Raw genomic sequence first — 26,216 nt, forward strand, 5'->3', positions numbered from 1 at the left:
TTTAAGAGTCTTACTTAGGGCCTAATTACCATAGGTTTGCTAAGTCTATTCCTTTTAGGACTAAGGATTGGGTTTAGAGATGAGGGCCCACGGACTATGGTGGGCCTTTATCCTAATTAATTTCTGTAATTTAATTCCTTCTTTTGGGTTATTGATTAAATGATTTAATTGATTTTAGGGATCGTAACACGGGGTGTTACAAACACCCGATCCACAAATATTTCCCTTCGGGAAAATTCATCTCCAAGGTCAAGTTCAAGTCCAAAACACCCCAAATATCACATACACCAAGGAAATGACTTGAACCCAAGAATAGATCAAAGAATAGCATTCAAGAAACCTAGATACAGCTCTAAACATGCATCATCACCAGATCATGCATCAAATCTCACATTTACACCAAGAATCATCAATAGAAGTCAAGAATCATCAATAGCAAGTAGAAAATAGGTTTTGTATAGCATGGGTTACCTTTGAAGACCAAAACCTTCTTTCCTCTAACCCTCCTAGGCCTTACTTTGAAGCTCTTCTTCCTCACAACCTTCTTACACAAGCCAAACCACAAGAAAACACCAAACTTAGATAAAGACACCTTAAAGCTAACTAAAAACACTAAATAACTTTAGATCTTACCCTTTCCTAAGCTTGGAAGATAGAAAGGTGGGATCTTGGGATGAATCTTTGCAATGTTGGATGGGGTCTTTCTTGGCTTGGGGAAGAAGCCAAGTTTTCTTAGAGAGAAGGGAGAGAAAAGTTGTCTTGCTAAAGTGGGGAAATGAATTTTAGGTTTGATATGTTAAGGCTTCAAGACCAAGTAAGGGGAAAGACCATCATACCCTTACTTTCCCTAGAAAGGCTTAAGAAGACCCCAAGGAATTAGGTACAACCATCAAAGCTAAAGGTACCCCTTTTTGACTTAAATCAATTGACCAAGGAGTTTGTCAATTTAGGTCCTCCGACTATCAATTTAGGAAATTGATTAGAAAGTCAACAAGGATAACTTACGATTAATTACTCAATTAATCCTATTTAAAGGATAGGATTTTCGGGGTGTCACATCCTCTCCCCCTAACAATAAGCTTCGTCCCCGAAGCTTGGGTACAACAAGGTCTGTCAGAAAGGATAATGGTGAACAAAATGTGACTTGAATAGAAGTAAAAGATAAACAAGGCTTTTTAGGCAACAAGCTCTCACCAAGCAAGCACAACAACTAACAGAAAAACTAGCTACCCTTCCCACAACACTACGTCTACACAGCTAAAACATAAGGGTAACTCGCAGTACCTGGGGTAAACAGATCGGGGTAACGCTCTCGCATGGCAGACTTCAACTCCCATGTCGCTTCTTCCACTCCGTGATGAGACCACCATACTTTTACCATCTTTATCGACTTCCTGTGGGTTTCTCTTGTTTTAGAGTCCAAGATTCGGATCGGCCTTTCTTCATAAGACATGGTCCCGTCAAGGGGCACCACTTTTGGCGGAATCACATGTGAAGGGTCGTGCACATACTTCTTTAACTGTGACACATGAAACACGTTATGCACCCGCTCTAACTCCATCAGTAGCGCTAAATGGTAAGCCAGATTTCCTATCCTCTCAAGGATCTCATAAGGACCAATAAACCTGGGGCTCAACTTGCCCTTCTTCCCGAACCTCATCACTCCCTGGGTGGGAGAAGCTTTCAGCCAAACCTTTTCCCCAACTAAGAATTCCGCTGGTTTTCTTCCTAAGTCCGCATAGGACTTTTGTCTATCTTGTGCCATCTTCATTCTACCTTGGATATACTTGATCTTTTCCACGGTATCGTGCAAATATTGAGGTCCCAACATTACCGGATTAACCAAGTTCTCCCAACATAACGAACTGCGGCACTTTTGCCCGTATAACGCTTCATACGATGCCATTCAGATGCTTGAGTGGTAACTGTTATTATAAGAGAACTCAATCAGGTCTAAGTGTTCTTACCACGATCCTTGAAAGTCCAACATGCAAGCCCTTAACATGTCTTCAAGCATTTGAATGGTCCTTTCGGTTTGTCCATCCGTGGCAGGGTGGAAAGCGGTGCTTAAATTCAACTTCGTTCTCAAAGCTGCAAAGCTGCTTGTAAAGATCTCCAGAATTGAGACAAGAACCTTGAGTCTCTGTCTGAAACGATATCCCGGGGAACTCCATGGTATTTCACCACTTGACTCACGTATGTCTTGGCTAACTGATTCATTGACCACGTTACTTTCATAACGATGAACAGAGCCGTCTTAGTTAAACAATCCACTATCACCCAAATCTTATCTTTGCCTGAACGGGTCACCGGTAAGCTCCCCACAAAATCCATACAAATGGAGTCCCATTTCCCTTGAGGTATCTCCAAGGGTTGCATCAACCCTTTGGACTTGCATCGCTCCGCCTTGACTTTCTGACAATTCAAGCACCTACTCACGAAATCGGCTATTTCTTTCTTCATGCAAGGTTGGATGAGGTCTTTCTTGGCTTGGGGAAGAAGCCAAGTTTTCTTAGAGAGAAGAGAGAGAAAAGTTGTCTTGCTAAAGTGGGGAAATGAATTTTAGTTTTGATAGGGTAAGGCTTCAAGACCAAGTAAGGGGAAAAGAGCATCATACCATTACTTTCCCTAGAAAGGCTTAGGAAGACCCCAAGGAATTAGGTACAACTATCAAAGCTAAAGGTACCCCTTTTTGACTTAAATCAATTGACCAAGGAGTTTGTCAATTTAGGTCCTCCGACTATCAATTTAGGAAATTGATTAGAAAGTCAACAATGATAACTTATGATTAATTACTCAATTAATCCAATATAAAGGATATGATTTTCGGGGTGTCACACAAGCCCACCGGGTAGTATCTAAGCCCCCAAAGTTAACCCAGGATTTTTCGACCAGGCCACTTCTTATAAACCCAGGATTTTTTGACCGGATTTCTCATCATCATACCTTTTCATTATTTATTTTCATCATATCATTTCATCATTTTCTACTGAAGGGATCGTGGTCCAATCGGGTCCTAAAAAATTATAGGTTTTCCTCACTTTTAAAAGATAACGGTGACATAGCATTTGAAAAACATTTCTTTTCTACAAATGGGATTCATAAATATCATTCATGCTTTTAAAAAGGGAATATGTAAATAGATATAGATATAAATTTTCCAAAAAAGTATAGTAGGTATGGATATATGTATAATTGAAAACCTTTATTTTCAAAATAGGTTTCATAATATATATATATATATATATATATATATAGAGTTGCACTCGGGTGCGAACGGTTCGCCCAGGCGCGAAATAGGAATGGATTCTGTTCATCCACGTGTCCAGATCTAATGGATGAGAAACACTGATTTTTTAAAAAAACGCGGTGGCATTTTCGTAAATAATTGAACATCGAAGTGCAAGTAAAATGTATTACAAGTGCATGTAAAATGTATTATAGGTGCAAGTAAAAATTTACACTGAGCATCAATACTTAGTTGCACTTATAGTTCTAAGTAGTTGCACCTATAGTTCTAAGTAGTTGCACATATAGGTATAAGTAGTTGCATCTAGGTGTATGAATGTTTGCGAGTGGTTTTCAGGAGTATTACTACCCGCTGAACTCAGATCAATGAATGTTAACAAAACAAAATTACATGCACTTATAGGTGAAATTAGGTGCACATATAGTTATAAGTAGTTGCACCTATAGTTATAAATAGTTGCACAGATAGTTATAAGCACACCCAGGTGCATGAATGGTTGCGGAAAGTGAATGCTAACAAGGCAAAATTACATGCACTTATAGGTGAAAATAGGTGCACTTATAAGAGATTTTACTTGCACTTCGATGTTCAATTATTTACGAAAATGCCACCGCGTTTTTTTTTAAGTTATTAGATCTGGACACGTGTCACGCGCTGATTCGTTCACATTTCCTTCCTGGGCACTTATTCGCACCTGAGTGCGTCCCTATATATATATATATATATATATATATATATATATATATATATATATATATATATATATATATATATATATATATATATATATATATATATATATATATATATATATATATATATATATATATATATATATATATATATATATATATATATATATATATATAGAGGAGTGATCACATATGGCATATACATTAGGTGTGGCAGTGTGGTCAAATAAGAGCTGTCTGATCATTTCAATCCAACGGACAAGATTATAATTTTATGGCGCGCCTATTTATCTATAGCGTAGCAGAGAGGGGTAGATCTGTCATTTCATTCTATTCAAACACTGTGTGAAGGTTCCTTCTACAAGTCATATCGATTCATAATCCCAAAACACAAGAGAACCGCTCCACTTCTCTCACTCTCTCGGCGACGACGTACTCTCCTTACTCCACGAAAGACGGCGAATAATGGTGAAAAAAGGCAAGGAACCGGCGCGCATGGGTATGAACTCACTGCATTCTGTAATATATACTCGAAATAGACCTTTTTATGTGTTTTAATTGATGATCGGTGTATACTAAATAGGTAATTAGAGTATTTTCAGTGCCCTACATGCTTCCACTCGTCCATATCGTTTTTGTTATGTGCATTGTCAATGGCATCGTGTAATATATTTCAATAAATACTGGTGTAATGGTGTATTTTTTCATTGTGCTTGTGTGTTGACTGTAGTGTACATTTCAATACCTACTGGTGTATTCTGACATACCTCAGTTGAGTATTGTAACCAACATTGTTGTGTGTTTTTCTTTGATATTGGTGTATTTTTTGATTGTGCTTGTGTGTTGACTGTAGTGTACATTTCAATACCTACTGGTGTATTCTGACATACCTCAGTTGAGTATTGTAACCAACATTGTTGTGTGTTTTTCTTTGATATTGGTGTATTTTTTGATTGTGCTTGTGTTGACTGTAGTGTACATTTCAATACCTACTGGTGTATTCTGACCTACCTAAGTTGAGTATGGTAACTAACATTGTTGTGTGTTTTATTTTGATATTGGTGTATATTTCACTAAGTAATAGTGTATATTTCACTAAGTAATAGTGTATTCTGGACTACATCACTTGAATATAATAAAAAACATTGTTGTGTGTTTTAGTTTTATATTGGTGTATTATTTCTTGTGTTTGTGTTGTTGATTGTAGTGTATATTTCAATAAGTAATAGTGTATTCTGGACTGCATCACTTGAATAGAGTGAAAAACATTGTTGTGTGTTTTAGTTTGATATTGGTGTACTTTTCAACATTGAGCTTATATCATGCAGACACCAAGAGGAAAACATTAGAACTAGAAGATCCCCCGGCAGCAAAACAAATAAGGAGGCAACAAGCCCTTGACTTCATTGATAGAATCGAGGTTGAGCTGCAAAATGAAGATTCCGAGCAACAAAATCAAGATGAGTCCAGCTCAAATGATGAGGAAGATGTACTGGATGTTGAAGACAAAGAAGCTGGCCTGAAGATACGACCCCTTCCCACCCAATTAATGAACCCAATTGCAGACCTAACTGATCCCCAACGCAGAAGTGTAGAAGATATTGGACTAGGGAGACTTCTTGACCTGAATATTACCAATGTCCCAAGGAAGTTGGGGCTCTGGCTTGTTCAAAACTATGACGCTAGGAGCAACACGTTAAACCTGCCAACTGGTGAATGACTACCCATCACAGAACATGATGTTGCTGCCACAATGGGGCTGCCGATGGGAGGCATTGAAATTGTTAAAAGGGCATCCAAGGAAGTGTCTACACTATTGGCTGGCTGGAGAGCAATGTTTGGAAAGACTAACGGCCACATCACCCCCCATATTATGTCTGAGCATATGTTGACACTAAATGCTACTGATCCTTGGTTCAAAAGGCAGTTTGCACTGCTTGTAATGAGTGTATTGGTTGAGCCCCAAGTCAATGGTTATGTCAACCAAAGCTACATTGATAACTTCCAAAATGTTGACAACATCAAGAATCTAAATTGGTGTAGAATGCTCATCAATTCGCTCATCACCAGCAAGCAGTCATGGCTGGACAGTGTTGATGGGAGATACGGAGGACCAATTATTTTCCTGATGGTAAATATACTACCAGCAAGATGCATCTAATTTATTACCCACCGATCAATTAATACTCTAAAATGCAAAATGCAGATATTCTATGTTGACCGTGTGGTGCTCTACCGGAGGACAGTCCCAAGAAGCTTCCCTGCCATGAAGAGCTGGACATTTAAGCTGCTCCGTCAACGAGAACAAGCAGAGATAAAATCTGGTGGCTTTGGATATGGCCGTCTTGAAGATGCCTTGCCATTGGACAGCACACCGTTCAAAGAAGGAAGTCCCCCCCCCCCCCCCCCCATTGATACAATCTGATGTTCGACCCCAACCACTGGCTATTGAAAGTAATGCACCACTTCCCACTGCGTTACAGGTAAAACAGACCACTTGAGTCACATTCATGGTGTACTCCCTTATATCTCTTTTACTGTTTTTAAACCTATTGACTGTTGTGCATCTTACAATGCGGTACCTTAATCAGTTTGTGTGAATAAGATAATGTACTATAATGGTGTGCTTCTTAATAGTATTTAGTGCATATTTTGATATACATTGGTGTGTTTTATTATATCCTTGATGTGCATATGCAGGAGTTTGTTGATGAGATTACTAGCAACACAAGGACAATTGCAACAAGTTTGCTGAGAATATCCAGACTGATTGAAAATGCACCTGCTGCTATTTTGGAACATCATACATTCAAGCAAGTTTTTGAGTCTGCTAGACAAATGCTAGGATTCAAAGCACAGGAAGATGGACAAATGACATTTACCCAAAGCGAAGACGCCTACTGGAGTGACCCTGAGTTTCTGAAAGCAGTTGATGAGATTGTACGTGCGGTGAACAAAAGGAACTTCCTAAATGATATACCCTCTTTCAGCCTGGGATTGTCACAGGATGAACCAAACAAAAGCTGGGCAGATGTGAGTGAAATTGCACGTGACTACCAGAATGTTAACGAAGCTGATGAGCCTGCTGAAGTTCAGTTGGGTGTGGATGATGATCAAGCAGCAGACAGACACCAAGAATGCCCTGAGACAGCTCAACAAGAACCCCTCTCTGACCACCATAAACAGGCCTTGCATGAGACTCACGCAGCTGACACTAATACTGAGGTAATAAACTATAATAAATCCAACATTAACACACTATAAAACCTGATGCTCTCACCTTTAAATATTACAGGTCACACCAGAATGCCAAGGGCAGCCAGCCCCTGCATCGAGTCCACCCCCCCCCCCCCCCACCCCAACCAGCAGACAAGGGAAAAGACCCAGCTAAAGTGCACAGCCCAATTGCACGAAGACCGATCACATACGTGCTTGACATTGACACACCATTATCTGCAACAGAGGAAGCTATCAGGCAGTGGGTGTTGGAAAATCCTAATCCAAATCTGTAAGCACAACACATTCTAGAAACAATGGTGTGCTGTTTATAAATATTTGGTGCATTATATAATGATGTTGGTGTATAAATATCCTATGCACATTGATGTGCTATTCTTTGTGATATTAGTGTATATTATGTTAACTATTGGTGTGCTTATACTAAATGATTAGTGACTGATTGTGTTTTATACCTAACATATTTCTTTTGTTTTCAATAGGACCCAAGAACTGTTCAAGTATGAAGGAAGGGTAATCCATTGGGAAGATATGCTGTCAATGAGGCCAGATTCACAGATCCCAGTCTCTATAATTGATGCTTGGGCAGCCATAATCAACATCCGTGAGTCAGAAAGAGGATGTACGAAGTTCATTGCTTCGTTATGGACAACAGTGAGTTGAACATATAAACCTAGCTTCAACTTTAACCAGCTTACAGTTCTAACAAAAATACCCTTACAATTTGCAGTTGTACACCGTTGTGGACCCACAGGGAGATGAGGACGTTAGATTTGCAAGATTCAAATCAAAGTACCTTGAAGACAAACTCATTGCTGGCGACGTTAGGTGGAACAGCATTCTATACGTAAGATGTTAATATACATTTGATGCATCCTACTGTTTATCTATTTGTGGTGCATTACCAAGATTCGTACTAACCCCCGTAAAAAACATATCTTTTTTCTATAACAGTTTTTGTTTCCAATTGTATCATGCAACCACTACTACCTGCTTTCCATTTGCCCACTAATGGAAAGATTTGACATTATTGACAACTCTTCTGTCACTGTGAATAAAGAAAACAAGTATGGGACTGTGCTTGCAAATATGGTAACGCACTAAACCCTGTCTGATTACATATAATTACTGCACAACTACAACAAAAAATGCTCAGATTGTATTACTTGATGCAGCAAAAATTCTTGTCAAGGTTCTTGTCTGACCTGAAATCCTCATACAAGGCTGAGAAAGTGAACAAGGTGAAATCTAAGATAATGAAAATGCCTTGGAGAGATGCACACAACAAGGTAGATTGTGGGATCTTTCTCATGCGACATTTAGAGACTTTCCGAGGGCAGACATATGATCAGTGGCAGTGTGGACTTCAGAAGGACAACAAGGATCAGTTGAACAAGCTACGAGTTCGATACATGGCTGCCCTAATCATGTCAGACTTAAATGAACACAAACATAGAAACATTCAGCAGGCAGCAGAGTTCCGGCTTTGAGCATGACATTAATGTGGAAGAAAGACACTGTGAATATCTCTGACTTGACATGTTTTTTTGTGGTTTTTGATGACCAGCAGTTAATTTTTGTGATGCCAGACATCTAATCTGACAACTACATGTGCTCTTTTTGCGCTATAACAATGCACCATATGCTATAGTAAAACGCACCATGATATATTCTAACATGCACAAATATTTCTGTGTTATAAAACGTCTGCATACCTGTAAAATACACCAACCACACAAGTAAACACACACCATTGATATTTATTATAATCAATTTACATGATTCAGTATACACTATTCTGACTGTAATATACACTACATTCAAAACCATAATACATGGTTGAATATATATAAATATGCACCACTATATGACTGAAAACGCACCACTGTCTATTATAAAATGCACAATACCAACCACACTCCAAAAAATCTGATTCTGTGTTATGAATCATCTGCATACCTTTAAATACACCAATCACACATATAAAACACACCACAATCACACATGTAATTCAGAATACACTATAAAATACACCAAATTGTGTGTCAAAACGCACCGTTATGTATTGTAAAACGCACAATTCCACAATGTCTACAAAATCCGAATTCTTTGTGTTATAAAATGTCTACACAACTGTAAAAACATCAAATTCCACAATACAAACCAACTAAGAAAACAACACAAAACTCTAGCCATTTAATGGGCACGTCCTACTATTATGGCCATATTCATCACAAGTATGGCATTTCCTTGATTGCTTTACGCACTTATTCACAGCTTTCTCCCTTGCACTCTTCATCCGCTTCCCGCCGCCCTTGTTCTTAGCTTTAATTGGATCACGCACCTCCACTGTTGACCCCTGAGACACATCACCACAAAATGATTTAATCACACTTTCTTTGCTGCTACCAGCTACCCCATTGTTATCCTCACACCCATCTTTGATAAAAAAAACTCCCTTTGCTCACAAATAACACGTCTTAGTTTTTCCAACCGTTCTACATTACCATCAGCCAATCCCACGCTAGCATAAATTTCAGACCACATTAGATTAGTAAGCACCCTAACATTGTCCACTTTAGCCGATTGGTCAACAACCGTATCATCAATATCAAATATTGGCTTCAAACTAGCACCTTTTGTCCACCGAGACACCAAATACATAGAAGGAATTCTCTCAAGTCCATGATCTTTAAACACAAAAAAAATATGCCTACACACCAACCCCATCCGCTCAAACATCTTGCATGAACATATAGCACTACAGTCAGCCAACAAAAACTCCACAGACCATGCCTTCTTGTCACCATCTTTTATCCCATAGCACACCTTACCCTCGCACTCACACAAAGACACCACTCGACAAGAAAAACAACCTTCACAAATCTCTACTTGCACATCATAAAATACAGAAATGGTATAGACATCCATTGCATGTTTCTCCAGCGCCAATGGAGTCTTCAAAACAGGAAAGCATGATTCAGAGTCAGCAGTCAATTTTGCTTGGGCATGTCGTTGTGCACTAATAGCACTATCAAAATGCACCAAAAACTCAACCAAACTGGAATGACCATTGGAGAAACTGCCAAAAAAACTATTTTGAGACTCTGATCGAGATGTTGTCCTAACAAATCCCGACATAAACTCATCATGAAAGTATGGAGATGCCCAAAATGTATGAGACTCAAACAAGTAACGAAACCAACCATTATCACCCAAACCATATTCCTCTATAATACGACTCCATAAATCCTCAAAAGTTTTGGAATCTATAGATTTGTTCCAAACAATGCCATTCAACTTCCTCCTAAACACCTCGTCCTTAGCTAAAACCGGTCCAACCTTCTCGCCAACCTTGCACATTATATGCCACATGCAGAATCTATGTTTTGATGTACCAAACACACGAGCAACTGCAATCTTGACAGCTGGATCTTGGTCAGTAACGACACAAATAGGTTCATGACGCATGGTTTTCTTAAATCTCTCCAAAAGCCAAACATATGAGTCTACGTCTTCCCTCGTAAGTAAACCAGCACCAAATGTGATGGATCTCTTATGGTTATCAATTCCAGTAAATGGGACAAACACCAAATTATACCTACATAATGCACAACCCAATAACTACTGAATATACTAAATATAACAAAACACACTATTTGAAATCAAAATATGCACCAATATATTATACATAATACACAATAACTATAAATTACTAACCTGTTAGATCGGTATGTAGCATCGAATAAAACAACATCACCAAACAATGCAAAGTTCTTCCTTGATACTGCATCTGCCCAAAAAACCCTTGTAAGCTGATCAACATCATCAACATCATATTCAAACTCGAAAGCCTCACACAATTCACGCCTTTTAAAAAGCGTATCTATGAATAGTTGAGCATCACCATTCAATATGTATGCCATCAAATCACGCTTGAAATTCTTAAAATCCACCCCAGTAGCCCCAACATTGGAATACTCACCAAAAATCTCCTTAAACAGCTTATACGACCGAACATACCCAATATTTGCCCGAACACAACTTGCAATGAACATTTGATGGCCAGTATCAAGACTACGATTCACCTTTAAAAACTGCTTAGCAATAATTGAACACATCACATGAGTGTGTCGTTCCTCCAAAAAATGCACAACAAACAGTCCATTAGACTTACGCTTAAACACCACTCTAGCCTTGCAGCCAACCCTATTTGTCACCCTCCGTCTCTTCACAACAATAGGCTTACCATCACCAACACACGTAGATTGAGTACTATAAATACTCTGTTTAAACCCCTCTCGGCTACAAAATACCTGTCTCTCCACAACAACACCATCCCTCCTCCTCCGAATTGTACCCTTTCTACAATCAAAACCAACATACCCAGCATACTGTTTATAAAAAACAATAGCACAATCCAATGAATCAAACGTTTGCCCCACCATAGGCTTCAAACTATCAGTGCAAACTGGACGCCAATACTTAGTCAACCCAGGAGACGTTTCCAAAACACATGCATTGTCTTCCGCCTCAACATCAGTCAAACAGTGTTCACTGGCACCCTGACCACTAGTCTCTACAGCAACATCAGTTGAATTCCCTTCATCACACTGACTCCCACTTCCTTCTACGCAACCATCAATATGACCACCATCAGTGGAATGCTCTGTATTGCATACACCACCACTGCCTTCTACACCGGCATCAATTGACGTATCTTTATCATAAACGAAGCCCACCGGGTCCATAATAATAGCTGCACACCATGTATATATAATAACACACTAAAATAACCAATGCATGACATTTGGTAACTACAAAACACATAAAATACTATACTACTTAATATGCACCACAATCATGCAACTTTCACACTATATTAACACAATAACACACAACATCGTAACAACAACAGTGACTTATCTCACCACCAGAAAAATATCAAACCAGATAAAAAAACGCTATACTACATTAATATGCACCACGATGATTCAAATTTCGCACTGTATTCACGCATTAACGCACAACGTCGTACAGCAACATCGACTTATCTCACCCCCAAGAACAATATCAATCCATATAAAACCGATATAACACATCCATGACATAACAAACGCATATTATTATGATCAAAATAAAACTACAAACGTCAATACATCAATACATACCATTCTCCATCGCACAAACTGCCCGGTATACTCAGATTGCCCTACCAACTGATCTCCGGCGACCTTCTCCGATTTGCGAACCGATCGCGATCTTGAACTTCCCGAAATTGCGATGTGATCGCTATCTTGATCTTCTCTTCACCAAGTTGCCGATTCTCTCCGAGTTTACATATATAGAACAGAATAGAACAGAAATTACCTTATATACATTCCCGTAACCATGTAAATGAAATTACATAACTACCCCCACTTACCAAAACGCGAACAACTCTTCCTTATTTTTGAAAATACGCCTCTGCCGTTAGATTGCCTTGATCCAATGGTTCAAATATAACCACACTGCCACACCTAACTACACTGCCACATTTGAGCATTATTCTATATATATATATATATATATATATATATATATATATATATATATATATATATATATATATATATATATATATATATATATATATATATAAGGTTCAAGTGTGGCAATGTCCTTAGGTGCGGCGTCACCAATAGTTCAACAACTATACACCATCAACGTAAAGAAAATGCACCACAAAAACGCACACAAATTTGGTATGCGTCACCAAAAATACACCATTAGGTGTGAGTAAAAACACCATACAGTTTTCAGAAATACACCATTGGGGTGTGGTGAGTTATATGGTGTATTTTTTTGGGTCTATTGTGTATTTTTTGGTGTTTTTTTTGCATTTCATCGAGGTATGTTTCCCTTACACTATTGTATCAGGCACACAAGATTACATGTAAACATCAGGTTTCGAACTCAGGCTCTATTAATTAACAAATGTATGCACACGACATACAAATTGTGGCTCACGACTACATTCGGTCATGTACACGACGTACAGGCTAATGACACACACTACATTTGTCCTCACAGTGCTTTATAATATACTTGTACTCATTTGAACGCAAGTATATATATATATATATATATATATATATATATATATATATATATATATATATATATATATATATATATATAAAAGGATTTTGGAGTATGCACTTAGGCTTTTCTAAAACAAATGAGCAGTTTCAAGTAAATAAGACCTAGTCTTTAGGTATAGATACTAGAGATGTGACAACTTCAAACATATACTTCATTTAGTCATGATTTCTCATCCTTTAATGCAAAACGAGCAATATATAATTGGTGCAGTTAAGCAAAACTCTCATCATTTCTTGTCACAATACCAAAGCTATCACACACTCGATGTTCATAATGAAATATATCCCAAAATCACACTTAATAAAATCATAATTCATGCTTGGGTTAAAATATATTTTCATTCATATAATACTTTGTAAAATCTTTCATCATTTCATGATTCAACATCAAAGTCATCACATACTTAGTATGTATAGCAAATATATCTCAAAGTCATGTTCAAGTAAATCACATTTCATGCTTGGGGTTAAGATAGAATTTCGTTTGTGTAATACTTTGGAAATTTCACTTAACCGACATAAAAATCTCGAGCCTCATGAGCCACACGCGAACCCACAAGTTCCCGAACCGAAAATGGGAACACAGTAACAGAGCCACAAGGACCCTGAATCAGTGGATCGTAATGCCACGGGGTTGCGTGACAAGACTGGGCAGTCCTGTCACTTGGCCCTGTGAGGTTACGGTCTAGAATGGCAGGACACAAAGAGTTCGCCACTCCAGTCGCCTTTTTCCGTCCACAGGACTACGCCAACAGGACTAGTTAGTCCTGTGGCAGAGTCTTGCTGCCTACATTAGCCTACAAACAACAGATCTCTGGCTTCTTCGATCAAACTCAACCAACATACGGTCACACCCACAAAATCATATATCAAATCTATCATTTCGAGCACCAAACATCATACATTTCATCATTCTAAATACCCAAGATGTATATGCACACACAAGCAACTACATCACATAACTTAGGGCAAAATTAATAGATTTAGGCATCCATGGATTATACCTTAAGCTTTTAGTCCCAATCTCATGAGTCATCCATCTCTATCCTCAAGCTAGGTCTTCTTCTTCACCATCTCCATTTATCAAGCAACAACCATAACAACAACCTAAAAACACATCTAAGCTTAGATAACCTATCTCAGAGGCAAGTTAATAGAGAAATAGAAATGGGGGGAAGAAGAGAGAAGCTTACCAAAGTTTGAACCTCAATTCTTGAACCTAGGCTTTGATAGAAGAAGCTCTAATATGATGAAGAGTATGATAGAGAGAGAGATTCACGAGAGAGAGTGTGTGGGTTGCCAAAGAAGGAGAAATTAAATGAAATGAATAAGTGTTAGGGGTTGAATATTTCCCTTTTATAGCTAGGGTTTTGGAGGGGTAAAAATGTAAATGTCAGATTCTAGGGTAGAATACATGAGTTAGGGATTTGGAGTTAGAGGAATTTGACTAATGAAATATTATTGGGTTTAGAAATTTAAAATGATATGGGTCTAGTATTAAATACATATAAAATAATTTTGGCAAACTCCTCTCAGATAGACTTTTGGGTCCAGTTTTTGATAAATAAATATATCCTTAAGATAAGGATTTTGAAACCATAAATAATTATATAAATATTTTGTACCAAATCATTTGAAATAAAGAGTTTAAAATATTTTATTTGTACACCCATTGGAAAAATATCGTAGGAGTAAAATTATATAAATAATTTTATTTTGAGTTTTGATAAAATTGGAGTTTTGGTAGAAAAGTATTTTGGGTTGTCACACTTTCCCTGCAATGTTAGCTCAAATACAACACTTCAAAAAGGGACAACTTCACAAATTTCCCTAGCACCCTTATCAACACAATCAACACTCTCTTCATCCCCCCAATCAAAATCCTTGCAATCATAGAATTCATGACAAGAAGGAAAGGAAATATTATCACAATTACTAATAGAATCATCCTCCAAATAATCAAGAGAAACATTAACAAAAGCATTAAGAACATCATTACATGAATCAAAGGAGTCATCTTCACAAGAAGTATAAGTATGCTCAAGACAAGATTTAGCACGGGTATTATCAAATGTAGTGACACAAGTAGTGTTAAGAATGTTACCACATGTAGAATCATTGGTGTCACTTTTAAGCTCTTCATCCTCCCATACTAGCTCAATGTCATCTTCACTCTCACTAGCCTCATCCACCTCTTTTTGATTTTTCAATTCATGGATTGGAATCTCTTCAAGCACGGGGGTGTCATCTAGTATGGGATCATCCTCGGCCCCCTTTGGTTTCAGAAGTGTATCAACACTCCTCACAGCGATAGCGTGAGCCTCTATCTCCATGTTTTTAGTGAACTCATTCATCAAGAGGCTAAGAGATTCCTCCAATTTTTTTGAGGGTTGCAAGGCCTTTAACTCTTCTTCAAGTACTTCCATGATTTCGACCTTGAGATTGAGCATTTCTTCCTTTTCCTTATGTATGATCTTTTCCAACCTCCTCTCTAAGCATTCAAACTCACCATCAAGGTGTGGTGGGTTATCATGAGGTGGTTCATTCCAGTGTTAGTGATTGTATGGCTCATAAGATCTTCTTTCATTATATTGCCAATGGGTGGGTACTTGAGGTGGATTTTCGGGTGGGTAGGATTTTCTTTTTTCCTCCAACTGAGAAGCTTGGCGTGAACTGGATGAAGTTGATGATGCAGCTCAAGATTATTTCAAATCTGGATAAAGAATATGAAAATTTTTCTCTCGCACTGGCTATTTTGATTTTTCAAGAGAACTAGATGAACTTGTAACTAGATGAATTTCAGACTTGTTGAGTTCAGTTATTGTTTTTCATCCTTGTGAGAAGCAGGCTGTTTATAGGGGTAAATTTTGTTCCATTGGAGAGGAAGACAAAATTTCAAATACCTTATTATCAAGTGGGTACAGACTTTGGGATAAAGAGTGCATGTGGATGTCAGTACTATTTAGCCGTTGGTCCATGAAGTGTGCTGACAGTTTTGTCACTTATCACTTCACAATAGGACAAGGCATTTAATGATAGTTTGACTTAGGGATTTGTTCCTAAGACTCCTTTTGTCCCAAACAAATATCCCACATACGAGATTATGAACTATTCATGCTCAGAGGATGTCTCTGGCTAGTTCTCATGATTCGTTGATATTGAGATCAACTCGTGTGCACTCTTGACTAGTTGACTTTACTAATCATCCAAATATCCATCGAATGATTTTGTCTTAATCATTCGGTCTTGAATACTTCAAAAGATGGACCCTTCAATGATTCGGTCACTTGTAACCTTTTAGACTTCAACATCTTCAAGTCTTCAACTCTTCTTGATTTGACCTCGCTGACTGTTGGTGATTCGTTACCAGGACGATTCGACTAGTTCTTTCTAACTATATCAGAAAATTGAATACCACGAGTTGAGACTGAAAACTAAATAAACTTAGAACGAATTGGGGGTCTAAGTTCCTAAGTTTGGTATCATCAAAATCTAATTACAGAAATGTTCTTAACAATTTCCCCTTTTTTATGATGTCAAAATCTATACTCTAACCATATGGCCGAATTCATATGAGAAAAAATATATTTTATTTTACGTGGCCACATAGTTGAGTTTAACAAGAATTTCTAGTTGTAAAATTACTGAAAAGTAAACTCAGCACACACCAAAATATTCCATTCAATCTTTTAAGAGTTCATTACATTTACCAAAATGTAAGGCAGTAAGCTGTCTAATTTACATAATTTAAAAAGAAAGTTTCGAAAGCTTGCCTTTGATGTAGATGTCTCTGATGTCAAGATTGTTGTTGATTTCTTGCCTTTGTTTGAGCTTATCTCCAATGTCTTTGACAAGCTCAGCACACTTTGGAGCGAGTTTGAATTCCATGTAATTTGAGAAGGCTTCCAGAATGTTGTCTCCTTGAATGAATCATTTACCCCACCATAGTAAGAATTCTGGCTTGCTCATTCCATGAATGAAGTCTCGGTCAGATTCCTTTATCATTTGATGAACTACTGTCTGCTTCAGTTCGTTGTCAGCACTTTTACCAATCAGATGGTAAAAAGTTCAAATATAATTGTCACAATGTAAAAAAACAAAATAGAAATTTTGTTTACCAACAAACTTAATATAAGATATTAAAATATAGAATTAATTCCATTTTTGTTTTAGATTTATAAGTGGCAATCCACTTTTAATCATTCTTTTTCAGAACAACCGGCTTTGCTCATAGTATTATTGTGGCATGACCCTTTTTGGTCTTCCGTCAACAAAATCATTGAAATTAAATGTCGTTAAATATAAGGACATTTCGATTTTTGGATCTTTTTATACAAAGTGGGTTGACCCGTTATATTTTTATGTTTATTTTTATTTTTATTTTATTTTTTGAAAAATCATAATTAAAGACAAATACCTTTGTATTTTACGAAATTTAAATGATTTTATTGATGGAGGACCAAAAATGGTCATGCTACAATAATAACTAAAAGAGGATGTTTTGAAAAAAAATAACTAGAAATAAATTGTCATCTATAAATCTAGAACAAAAAATGGAATTAACTGATGAGCATCCTCACTAGTGGAGTTTTTTTTTTTTTTTTTTTTTTTTGTGGTTTTTAAAGAGTTTTTGTAAATGTAATTAGGAAAGAGAATATGGGATGAAAAAAGAAAAAAAAAAAACAAAAACAAAACTGATTTAAAAAGAAAAAAAAAGTAAAGAAAAACCTAAACAACGCCATAGACGCGCCCGTTGGGCGCATTTTGTGCCTTTCACGTGTTGGTGACGAGATGGGCTTGTTCTTCAGTGGGTCCCACATTTCTGCAAAATCTTGAGTCTTTGTAGGAGGAACTCAAACCATATCTCTCTTCCTTCTCTTTCTTCTAAGGTGACAAAAAACTCCTCAAAAGCTATGATAATTTACTAATCGGATGCCCTTAAAAATATAATACCAATTATGACCAGTCGTTGCGCAAATTTTGATTCAAATCATCCCTATATATGATATTAATAACGGCCAAGACAAGGCACAATCGTGGTCAAGATAAAGAAGCCAAGATATCTCACAGAATCGAGGACAGATAAGGGAAAAGTCAAATTCTCTCGAAGTGAACAGATATGAACGCCTTATCCCCATTATGCTCATATCTCAACAAATAGAAATATGTCCAAGGTCAACTCATTTGTGCTAATATTCGTACATTCTTGTGTTCATATCTTATAGTGGATATGGATGTGGATCCCAAGCCGCCACGCAGAATGGGGTCATGGGGATAACTTTGCTGTACGCCAACTTAGAATAGAATGTGGACAACTTTAATTTTATGTACACTTGAAATTATTATCATTTTTTTTTACTTGATTTAGGATCCAATTTTAAGTAATAAATCTTATTTTCATGAGCTGTACTTACTTCAAATAAAAGTAAGGTTTGGAGGAAATTCTCACTATTATAAAATAACAAAATATTTATAAATTTAGTAATAGATTAAAGAAATAAGGGTCAAATAGTCCATCAAATTTATAAAATTAAAAAAAAAATACAATTAAATCCTTGAACAACGTAAAATTATGCAATTAAATCAAAAGTGACATGTTCTCTGTTTACCTGTTGATGACTGATGTGGCAGCTACATATTAAAAAAAAATTATTTTAATAATTTTATTTTAAAATTACAATTTAAAAAAAAAAAAAAAAAAAAAAAAAAAAAAAACCTCGCAGGCAGCAGACCTTCATTTCCAGGCTGCCGGAGACGAAGAGTCCCTCATTCATCTCCAGCAGCCTCGAGACGAAGACCATGAGGTTTTTTTTTTTAATTTAAATTTAAATTGAAATTTATTTTTTAAATAATTATTTTTAAATTTAGTAGCCGCCATGTCAGCTATCAACAGGTAAACAAGTCACTTTTGATTTAATTGTATGATTTTGCGTTGTTCACATAGACGGAGCCAGAGGGGGGGCAGGGGGGTTAGCTGCCCCCCCTCACCCCACCCCACCCCACCCCTACCCTACCCTATATTGTATATAATATGTATATATAGTACATTATTCATATAAGTATTATAAAACAGATTATGTAAACAAAAGTTGTGATAGACAAGGTGATAGCTAATGTGTATGAGTTTTGAAATGACTTGGGTTCGAGTCTTTGCATTGACAATGTCACAGTCTTCTTCACTTTTTTTATTAACACAATTAAATTTTGGCATGATATATATAACTTCCATTATAACTTTCTTTATATTAATAATTGAATGTGTAATTTATAATGTGTTTTATATTCGAATTGTTTTATCAAATTAATTATGTTTCATATTTTATTATAAATATTTTTATAAAGTTTTAATATGTTTTATTTTTCGCTATATCCAACAATATTTATTGTTATACTTTCTAAGTATTTCATTTTTTTAAACTTTCTCTTTTATTTTAATTTTTTTCCCTCACTAAACAAAATTTCTGAATCCGCCATTGAATCCATCCTTACTTCTTTGCCCCCCCTCAACATATTTTCTGGCTCCGTCCCTGGTTGTTCAGGGATCAAATTATAATTTTTTTTAGTTTAATAGCTCAATTGTAGTTCGATGGCTTATTTGACCCTTATTCTTGTTTTAAATAATAACAGTTTCCTTTCAAAAATAATAATAATAACCGTTTAAAAATTTATGGATTTCAATAATTTGTTTATAAACTTTTCTATAGGTTTGATTTTTCATGTGGTGTGTGTATTGGTTTTTTAGTTATTTATTTTTTATTTTATTTGTGCATGATTAGTTGATTTTATCCTTAGTAATTAACTTTTGTAAATATATTTGTTGGTTGTGTTATGGTGTATTTTTTAATCATTAATGCTGTGTAACTTGTGTTTTTTGTGTTTTATCCTTAACATTCTATTTGCTTCAATCAACCATTTTCAAACGGATATGAATTTAGTACAATTTTGCAGATGTTACCCAATATTATGGACAGGAAATGTCAGGGAATTAATGATAAAGGCAGGGGAGATGGTAGCTAAGAGTAAGAAAAATACTTGATGTACTTTCATTTTAAACTACTAACTTGTACTCTCTCTTACATGTTTTTGATGTAGACACTTTTCAGTGATTCCACATGATGAAAATAACCAATCTTGATTTGTCACCTCAGGAAGTATAAATGAGGGAGTATAATTTTGGGAGTCTATATAGTAGAACTCTAGGACTAAGGACTAAAAATAAAATAATGGGTAGTAATTAAAAATGAAACATAGGGATCAAAATAATAAAGGCAAATTTTCTTGTATGTGAGATTGTCTCACGGTCTTAATCCGTGAGACGTACGGGTCAAGTAAGGAGAATTTGAGTATTATATTATGATGATTATATATGTGCTTAGTATTATAATTTCTTGCAAAATGTCTATGATAATTTTGTTTGTTATAAAGTGCTAGAATTATACTACTATAATAATGTCTACAAACCTAATAAGAGCTAATAAAGTTAGGCTATAACGGAAACTAAAAAATGTTGCTGTAATTGTTTTGTTGAAATGAATGGTTCATATTATTTTGATTTTAGTATTTTTATTATTACTTTTCCTACTTTACCCTCGATTATATCATTTACGTTTCTTAAATATCTCTACATTCCGTCAATGTAAACTTTACTAACAGAATATTCCGTTAAATATTTATTATTCTTAGCTTACTTATGATTTTCATAAGGAATGTCTTAGGTTCGAACCTCATCTCAATCAAAATTGCAATGTTGCAAAAATCGCGCCTAGGCGCTAGGCGGTCGGCCACCTAGGCCGTCCCAGGTGCTTAGTGATTTTTTCAACCTTGCAAATTTGACATAATTGTTAAACACATACTATGAATATGTTAGAGTGTATTAAAAATGAACAATATAAAATTTAACATGAACTTTGGTCAATTAATTAGAATCATGCATTGGACATTGATGATACGGTACATCTAATTTACAATATATATTCAACACATATGAGAATTCTGTTTTTTAAGGTGCATTGCGCCAATGCACTAAAATTGCAGTGAAGCACACTAGGGGACTAGATTAAATCAAGAATTCATTTTTTACGGAAGTGACAACAAGAGGAAGCATGGATCACGCCAATTAATAGGATTTTGTATTGCAAAAATTATGCATGGGTACTATCTAGTGAGGGTGTTTCTCTCTAAAACTGTTATTGCACCAGTTAATTTTATGAAAAAATTATGCTACAAGTCATAGTTATGCATTCATGAAATATTTGATAATCTTGCATTGATATACGCCTTTTTCAACCTAATGAAGAACACAAAATCAACAACGCCTCTACTGAGGCTCAATCTCATGTCCTCCCACATGGGAGAGGTCACTACATGTCATCTAGCACAAGGTGCTTGGCAATTAGTATATTATATACAAAGCTTAATGTATTGATTATTATATCTACAATTCTTGTATACAATGACTTTTTATTTCCTGCAAATTGTCTATTATTGTTTTCATATAAAATATTGCATTTATGTTATAAAGTATATTATATATAAGGTTTAAAGTATTGATAATATTTGTCATTCTGTTATGTTATTACTTTATTGCCTACAAAATGTGTATTACATTTATGCATAAAGTATTGATTATATTTGTCATTCTGCTATGTTATTACTTTATTACCTACAAAATGTGTATTACATTGCAGAGTTATATAACGCTTAAAATATTAATTTTTCACAATTTTGTTATTTTATTACTTTATTTTCTACAAATTGTCTTTAACAGTTTTGTTATAAAGTAATATATTTATAATATAAACTAATATATATAAGGTCTAATATATTGATGATATGTGTAATGATATTTGTAATTTTTTTATATTATTATTTATTCTTTTATTCTCTACAAATTTTTTTTTTTTATATAGTTTTGCAATTATGTTATGACTCAATTTAATTAGATCTGATCCGTCTTACAGATTGAGATCAAATTCGTTAGACGATTTTACATATATAAAACTAACCCAATAATTAATCATTTAATCGTACATAATTTAAGAATAAAAGTATAGTTTTCACATTGATTTTAAGCAGATTAAAAAATTTTATATGTATATATGAATTAACTAAGACCCTGAATCATGGAGTTTGTTATGGTCTATAGGAAAAGGTTGAGAAATATTGATTATTAGAAACAATCATGACTCATAAACGACAAATTTTAATCTATATTTAATAACATGATGACGCATAACCCATATCATACTCTAATTATCCCAATAAAAAAATAGAGTAAATACCCAAAATGGTCCCTCAACTATAGCTAAATTCACAAATTGGTCCTCGACTTTCAATTTTAACCAATTAAGTCCTTAACTTTGCAATTTTAACACGATTTGGTCCTCCGTCTATTTGACCGTGATCTCCGAGGATATATATGTAATTTCATCGCCGCCCGCCCTCATCCGCTGCCGTGACACAGTCTATCTCCCAGCCACAAGTCATTGTCCAGCCGCCCTCATTTACTGCCATGATACACTCCATCGCGTAGCCTTCACCTACTGTCACGACACAATCCACCGCCCAAACACCTTCTCATAATTCATCATTGCCTGCGCTACAACCCAATTTTCAACCTTCACCAGGTCCAACGCGTGTCTGAGTCTACTGGGTGGCGCCGCGATTCTCGTGTCCAACAAGAAGCGCGATTCAGGTCGAGCCAAGTACCAGCTCATGCACGTGGTCCGCACGCACAAGGGCGCCGACGATAAAGCCTATCGCTGCGTTTACGAGCAGGAAGATCCGCAAGTGAAAGTCGGAATCAACCTCTCAAAAGACCTAATGGTGATCGTCGACGAAGCCCTGAAATCCAACAGAACCACAATTGGCCCGCACGTTCTCCTGCCATCGGAGCAGCTCCTCTTCCTCTTCACCCTAATCGACCGGAAAATCTTCAATCCCAAATGGAAACCCTACATTCCCGACTTCAAACAGGACTTTGAACACTTCTGCATCAACACCGGCGGCCGCGCCGTCATCGACGATCTCTAGAAGAACCTGCAGCTCTTGTCGGAGCATGTGGAGGCCTCCAGGATGACGCTGCACCGATTCGAAAACACGTCGTCTTCTTCACTTTGGTACGAACTCAACTACATTGAATCCAAAGGGAGAATGAAGAAAGGCGACAGGATTTGGCAGATTGCTTTCGACAGTGGATTCAAATGTAACAATGCGGTCTGGAAATGCAACCGGAACCTTAAAAAACCGACAATGGACCATGAAATTACATATATATCCTGAAAAATCACAGTCAACAAACTGTCAAATAGACAGAGGACCAAATCGTGTTAAAATTGCAAAGTTAAGGACTTAATTGGTTAAAATTGAAAATCAAGGATCAATTTGTGAATTTAGCTATAGTTGAGAGACCATTTTGGGTATTTACTCAAAAGAATATAATGACTTTACAAATATCAATAATGTGTTAAAAGGTTTCTCAATGTAATTGATATTTTTTCATACAGTCAACCATGGAATAGTGGGTCAAAACTGCCACACATGTTGAACTAGTATATAATAAATGAATAATGAATAATTGTATATTGGAAAAATAACTATTTTAGTCTACTAAGAATACCTAACTTAGCCCTTTAATGATATATATCCTATTTAGTCTATAAATTGTTTGTTTGGTGGTAATTTTAGTTTCTCATTTCAGATATTTGTTAAAATTAATAAAGATAAAAAAGTAAATATGTAAAATTTTCAGTTTCCTCCCAACCCACACATAAAATAAGTGAAAACATATTTTAAGTAAAATATATTATACATTAGTCTTTTTTTTTTTATTTATTTTAGTTTTTTCATAATTATTTTGAAAATATTTAGCTATAGGATTATTTTTATTCGCTGAGCAGTATTATGCTTTTCATAAAAGTTATTTTTTACTTATTTAATGTGTGCTTTGTAATGAAATTGATGAATTTACTTATTTATTCTTTCATCACGGTTACTTTCAACTGCTATTTGAGGTGAGGGACTAAATGACCACCAAACAAATCAAACAATTTAGTGACTCAATAAGATCAAATATATAATTAAGATCAAACCAGGACTATGTGGTCTAATGGTACTCGGGTTGGACTTCCATTTGGAAGATTATGAGTTTGAGTCTCAGTGGAGGCGTTATTGGTTCTTTGTGTTTCAGTAGGTTGAGAAAAGTATATGAACAGATACTACAATGTAATAGAGCCAGTAACTTTCAAAAATATATATACATATATATAAGATACTACAATGTAATAGAGCCAGTAACTTTCAAAAAAAAAATATATATATATATGGAAAGAGAGAGTTCCATTTTTGGTCCTACTATTATATGGATTTTTCCAATTTTAGTTCACCATAATTTTTTTTTGCCACATTATGGTGGATTAAAATTAGAAAGATCCCTATATCAGTAGGACCAAAAATGAAATTCACTATTGTATAAATTATTAATGTATATGCATGGTTGTATTTGAAAGACAAATTTTAGCCACCTTAGCTTATAGTGTACATTCTTTAAAAATATTCATCTCTTTATGGTTAACATTATGGTGATTATTAAAGATTGTTTTAAGTAAAACAATGCTAACCTAGTATAACGTCACTATCAATTTTAAAGAAGACATACAATAAAACCTATCAATTATTTGGTATAGAGGATTTCTAGAAATATATACAAATTAAATGACTCAAAATTTCTTTAAAAGACTATGGATGTTTGATACAGTGCTGATGTTTGAGCTGTTAGAGGGGTGAAATTGTAGTAGGGGTTAGTGCTATCCACTAGTGAAAGTTTGAATGATTGGAACAATAAATTGTTTCAACCATATATTGAGTCAGGCCAGGTCATATTGCTAAATATAAGTGCTTAGAGAGCTACTGAAACAATGAATTACTTCTTCAATTGCTTTCTCATATGTAATGTAAGACTATATTTAATAGCAGGGTGAAATTAAAACGATTAAAATGATGATAATAAGATTGGAGCAATTCGACCATCATGTATATCCTAATTGCACTGCTTTCATCTGATTCTATTTTGACATTGAAACTCGAATTGTTAAACCAATAGACTACTCTGATCTAATCGTTGCCATCTAAATTAATGCAAATAACCATTTCAAAATAATAACGTTCACAACCATTTCAATCGCTTTTTTCAACAAATCACAATAAAATTCTATTTGCCTATATTTGGCGATATATGTGGCCTCATCTATAGCCCATAATGGCTGACTGTTAGCGGCAAATTATATCATGAATTAGACTCCACATACCATTATGAATCTTGTATAAATTTCATACTTGTAAGGTATATAAAATTTCATAATACAAAACACAAAAAAATTAAATCACAACATAAGATCCATAGCATAGCAAACCAGCTAGCTGGACGGAAAAGATGAAAAAATTAAATCACAACACAAGATCCATAGCATAACATTATGAACCAGCTAGTTGGACGGAAAAGATGAGGTATAGAATCATACTCGTAAGGTACATTATTTCAAAACATAATACATAAAAAATCATAACACAAAAAACATACACATTTTATATATTTACTTACTTTTTCAAATCTGAATTAGGTATATAATTTGTATTTATAGGCACAGAATTTCACAGACACAAAAATTCATAAAATAAGACACAATTATTAATTTATTCCATATACAGAATTCATACTCAAAGTACAAAATTTCATAATATAAAACACAAAAAACTTATAACACAAAATACATATACATGAACTAGGATTCATAGTGTAGTATGAAGTATGAACTGATACATGGTATAAGGATTTACTATTAGCCCCGTGAGCGGCAATTGGCATATATAGCAGTGCTCAAACGCTAATCTACAACA

General features: G+C 35.4%; 3 protein-coding genes across 3 annotated transcripts; 1 reads left to right on the plus strand and 2 right to left on the minus strand.

Annotated features, from left to right (window-relative positions):
• Positions 1-1,249: 1,249 nt before the first annotated feature.
• Positions 1,250-1,906, minus strand: LOC109179720. Its single transcript, XM_019329210.1, has one exon. The coding sequence runs from the start codon at positions 1,904-1,906 to the stop codon at positions 1,250-1,252; it is 657 nt and encodes a 218-aa protein (XP_019184755.1).
• A 7,461-nt stretch (positions 1,907-9,367) lies between these two features.
• On the minus strand, positions 9,368-11,930 carry LOC109179721 (protein FAR1-RELATED SEQUENCE 5-like). Its single transcript, XM_019329211.1, has 3 exons — positions 10,900-11,930; positions 9,655-10,780; positions 9,368-9,538 (listed from the first exon to the last, which is right to left on the minus strand). The coding sequence occupies exons 1-3, from the start codon at positions 11,928-11,930 to the stop codon at positions 9,368-9,370; spliced, it is 2,328 nt and encodes a 775-aa protein (XP_019184756.1).
• Positions 11,931-23,036: 11,106 nt separating this feature from the next.
• Positions 23,037-23,354, plus strand: LOC109179722 (3-ketoacyl-CoA synthase 5-like). Its single transcript, XM_019329212.1, has one exon. It carries the CDS (start codon positions 23,037-23,039, stop codon positions 23,352-23,354), a length of 318 nt encoding a protein of 105 aa, XP_019184757.1.
• Positions 23,355-26,216: the final 2,862 nt, after the last annotated feature.

Source organism: Ipomoea nil, unplaced genomic scaffold (assembly GCF_001879475.1).
Source record: "Ipomoea nil cultivar Tokyo-kokei standard unplaced genomic scaffold, Asagao_1.1 scaffold0977, whole genome shotgun sequence".
Lineage (NCBI taxonomy): Eukaryota > Viridiplantae > Streptophyta > Magnoliopsida > Solanales > Convolvulaceae > Ipomoea > Ipomoea nil.

Bases quoted from the DNA above. Each gene is read 5' to 3' on its own strand.
- LOC109179722 (XM_019329212.1), top strand. From the start codon at position 23,037: ATGCACGTGGTCCGCACGCACAAGGGCGCCGACGATAAAGCCTATCGC.
- LOC109179721 (XM_019329211.1), bottom strand. From the start codon at position 11,930: ATGGACCCGGTGGGCTTCGTTTATGATAAAGATACGTCAATTGATGCC. The intron at 10,781-10,899 runs GTTAGTAATTTA...TGCATTATGTAG, and splicing joins GCTACATACCGATCTAACAG to GTATAATTTGGTGTTTGTCC. The intron at 9,539-9,654 runs GTTATTTGTGAG...GATGTGTCTCAG, and splicing joins GGTTGGAAAAACTAAGACGT to GGGTCAACAGTGGAGGTGCG.
- LOC109179720 (XM_019329210.1), bottom strand. From the start codon at position 1,906: ATGGCATCGTATGAAGCGTTATACGGGCAAAAGTGCCGCAGTTCGTTA.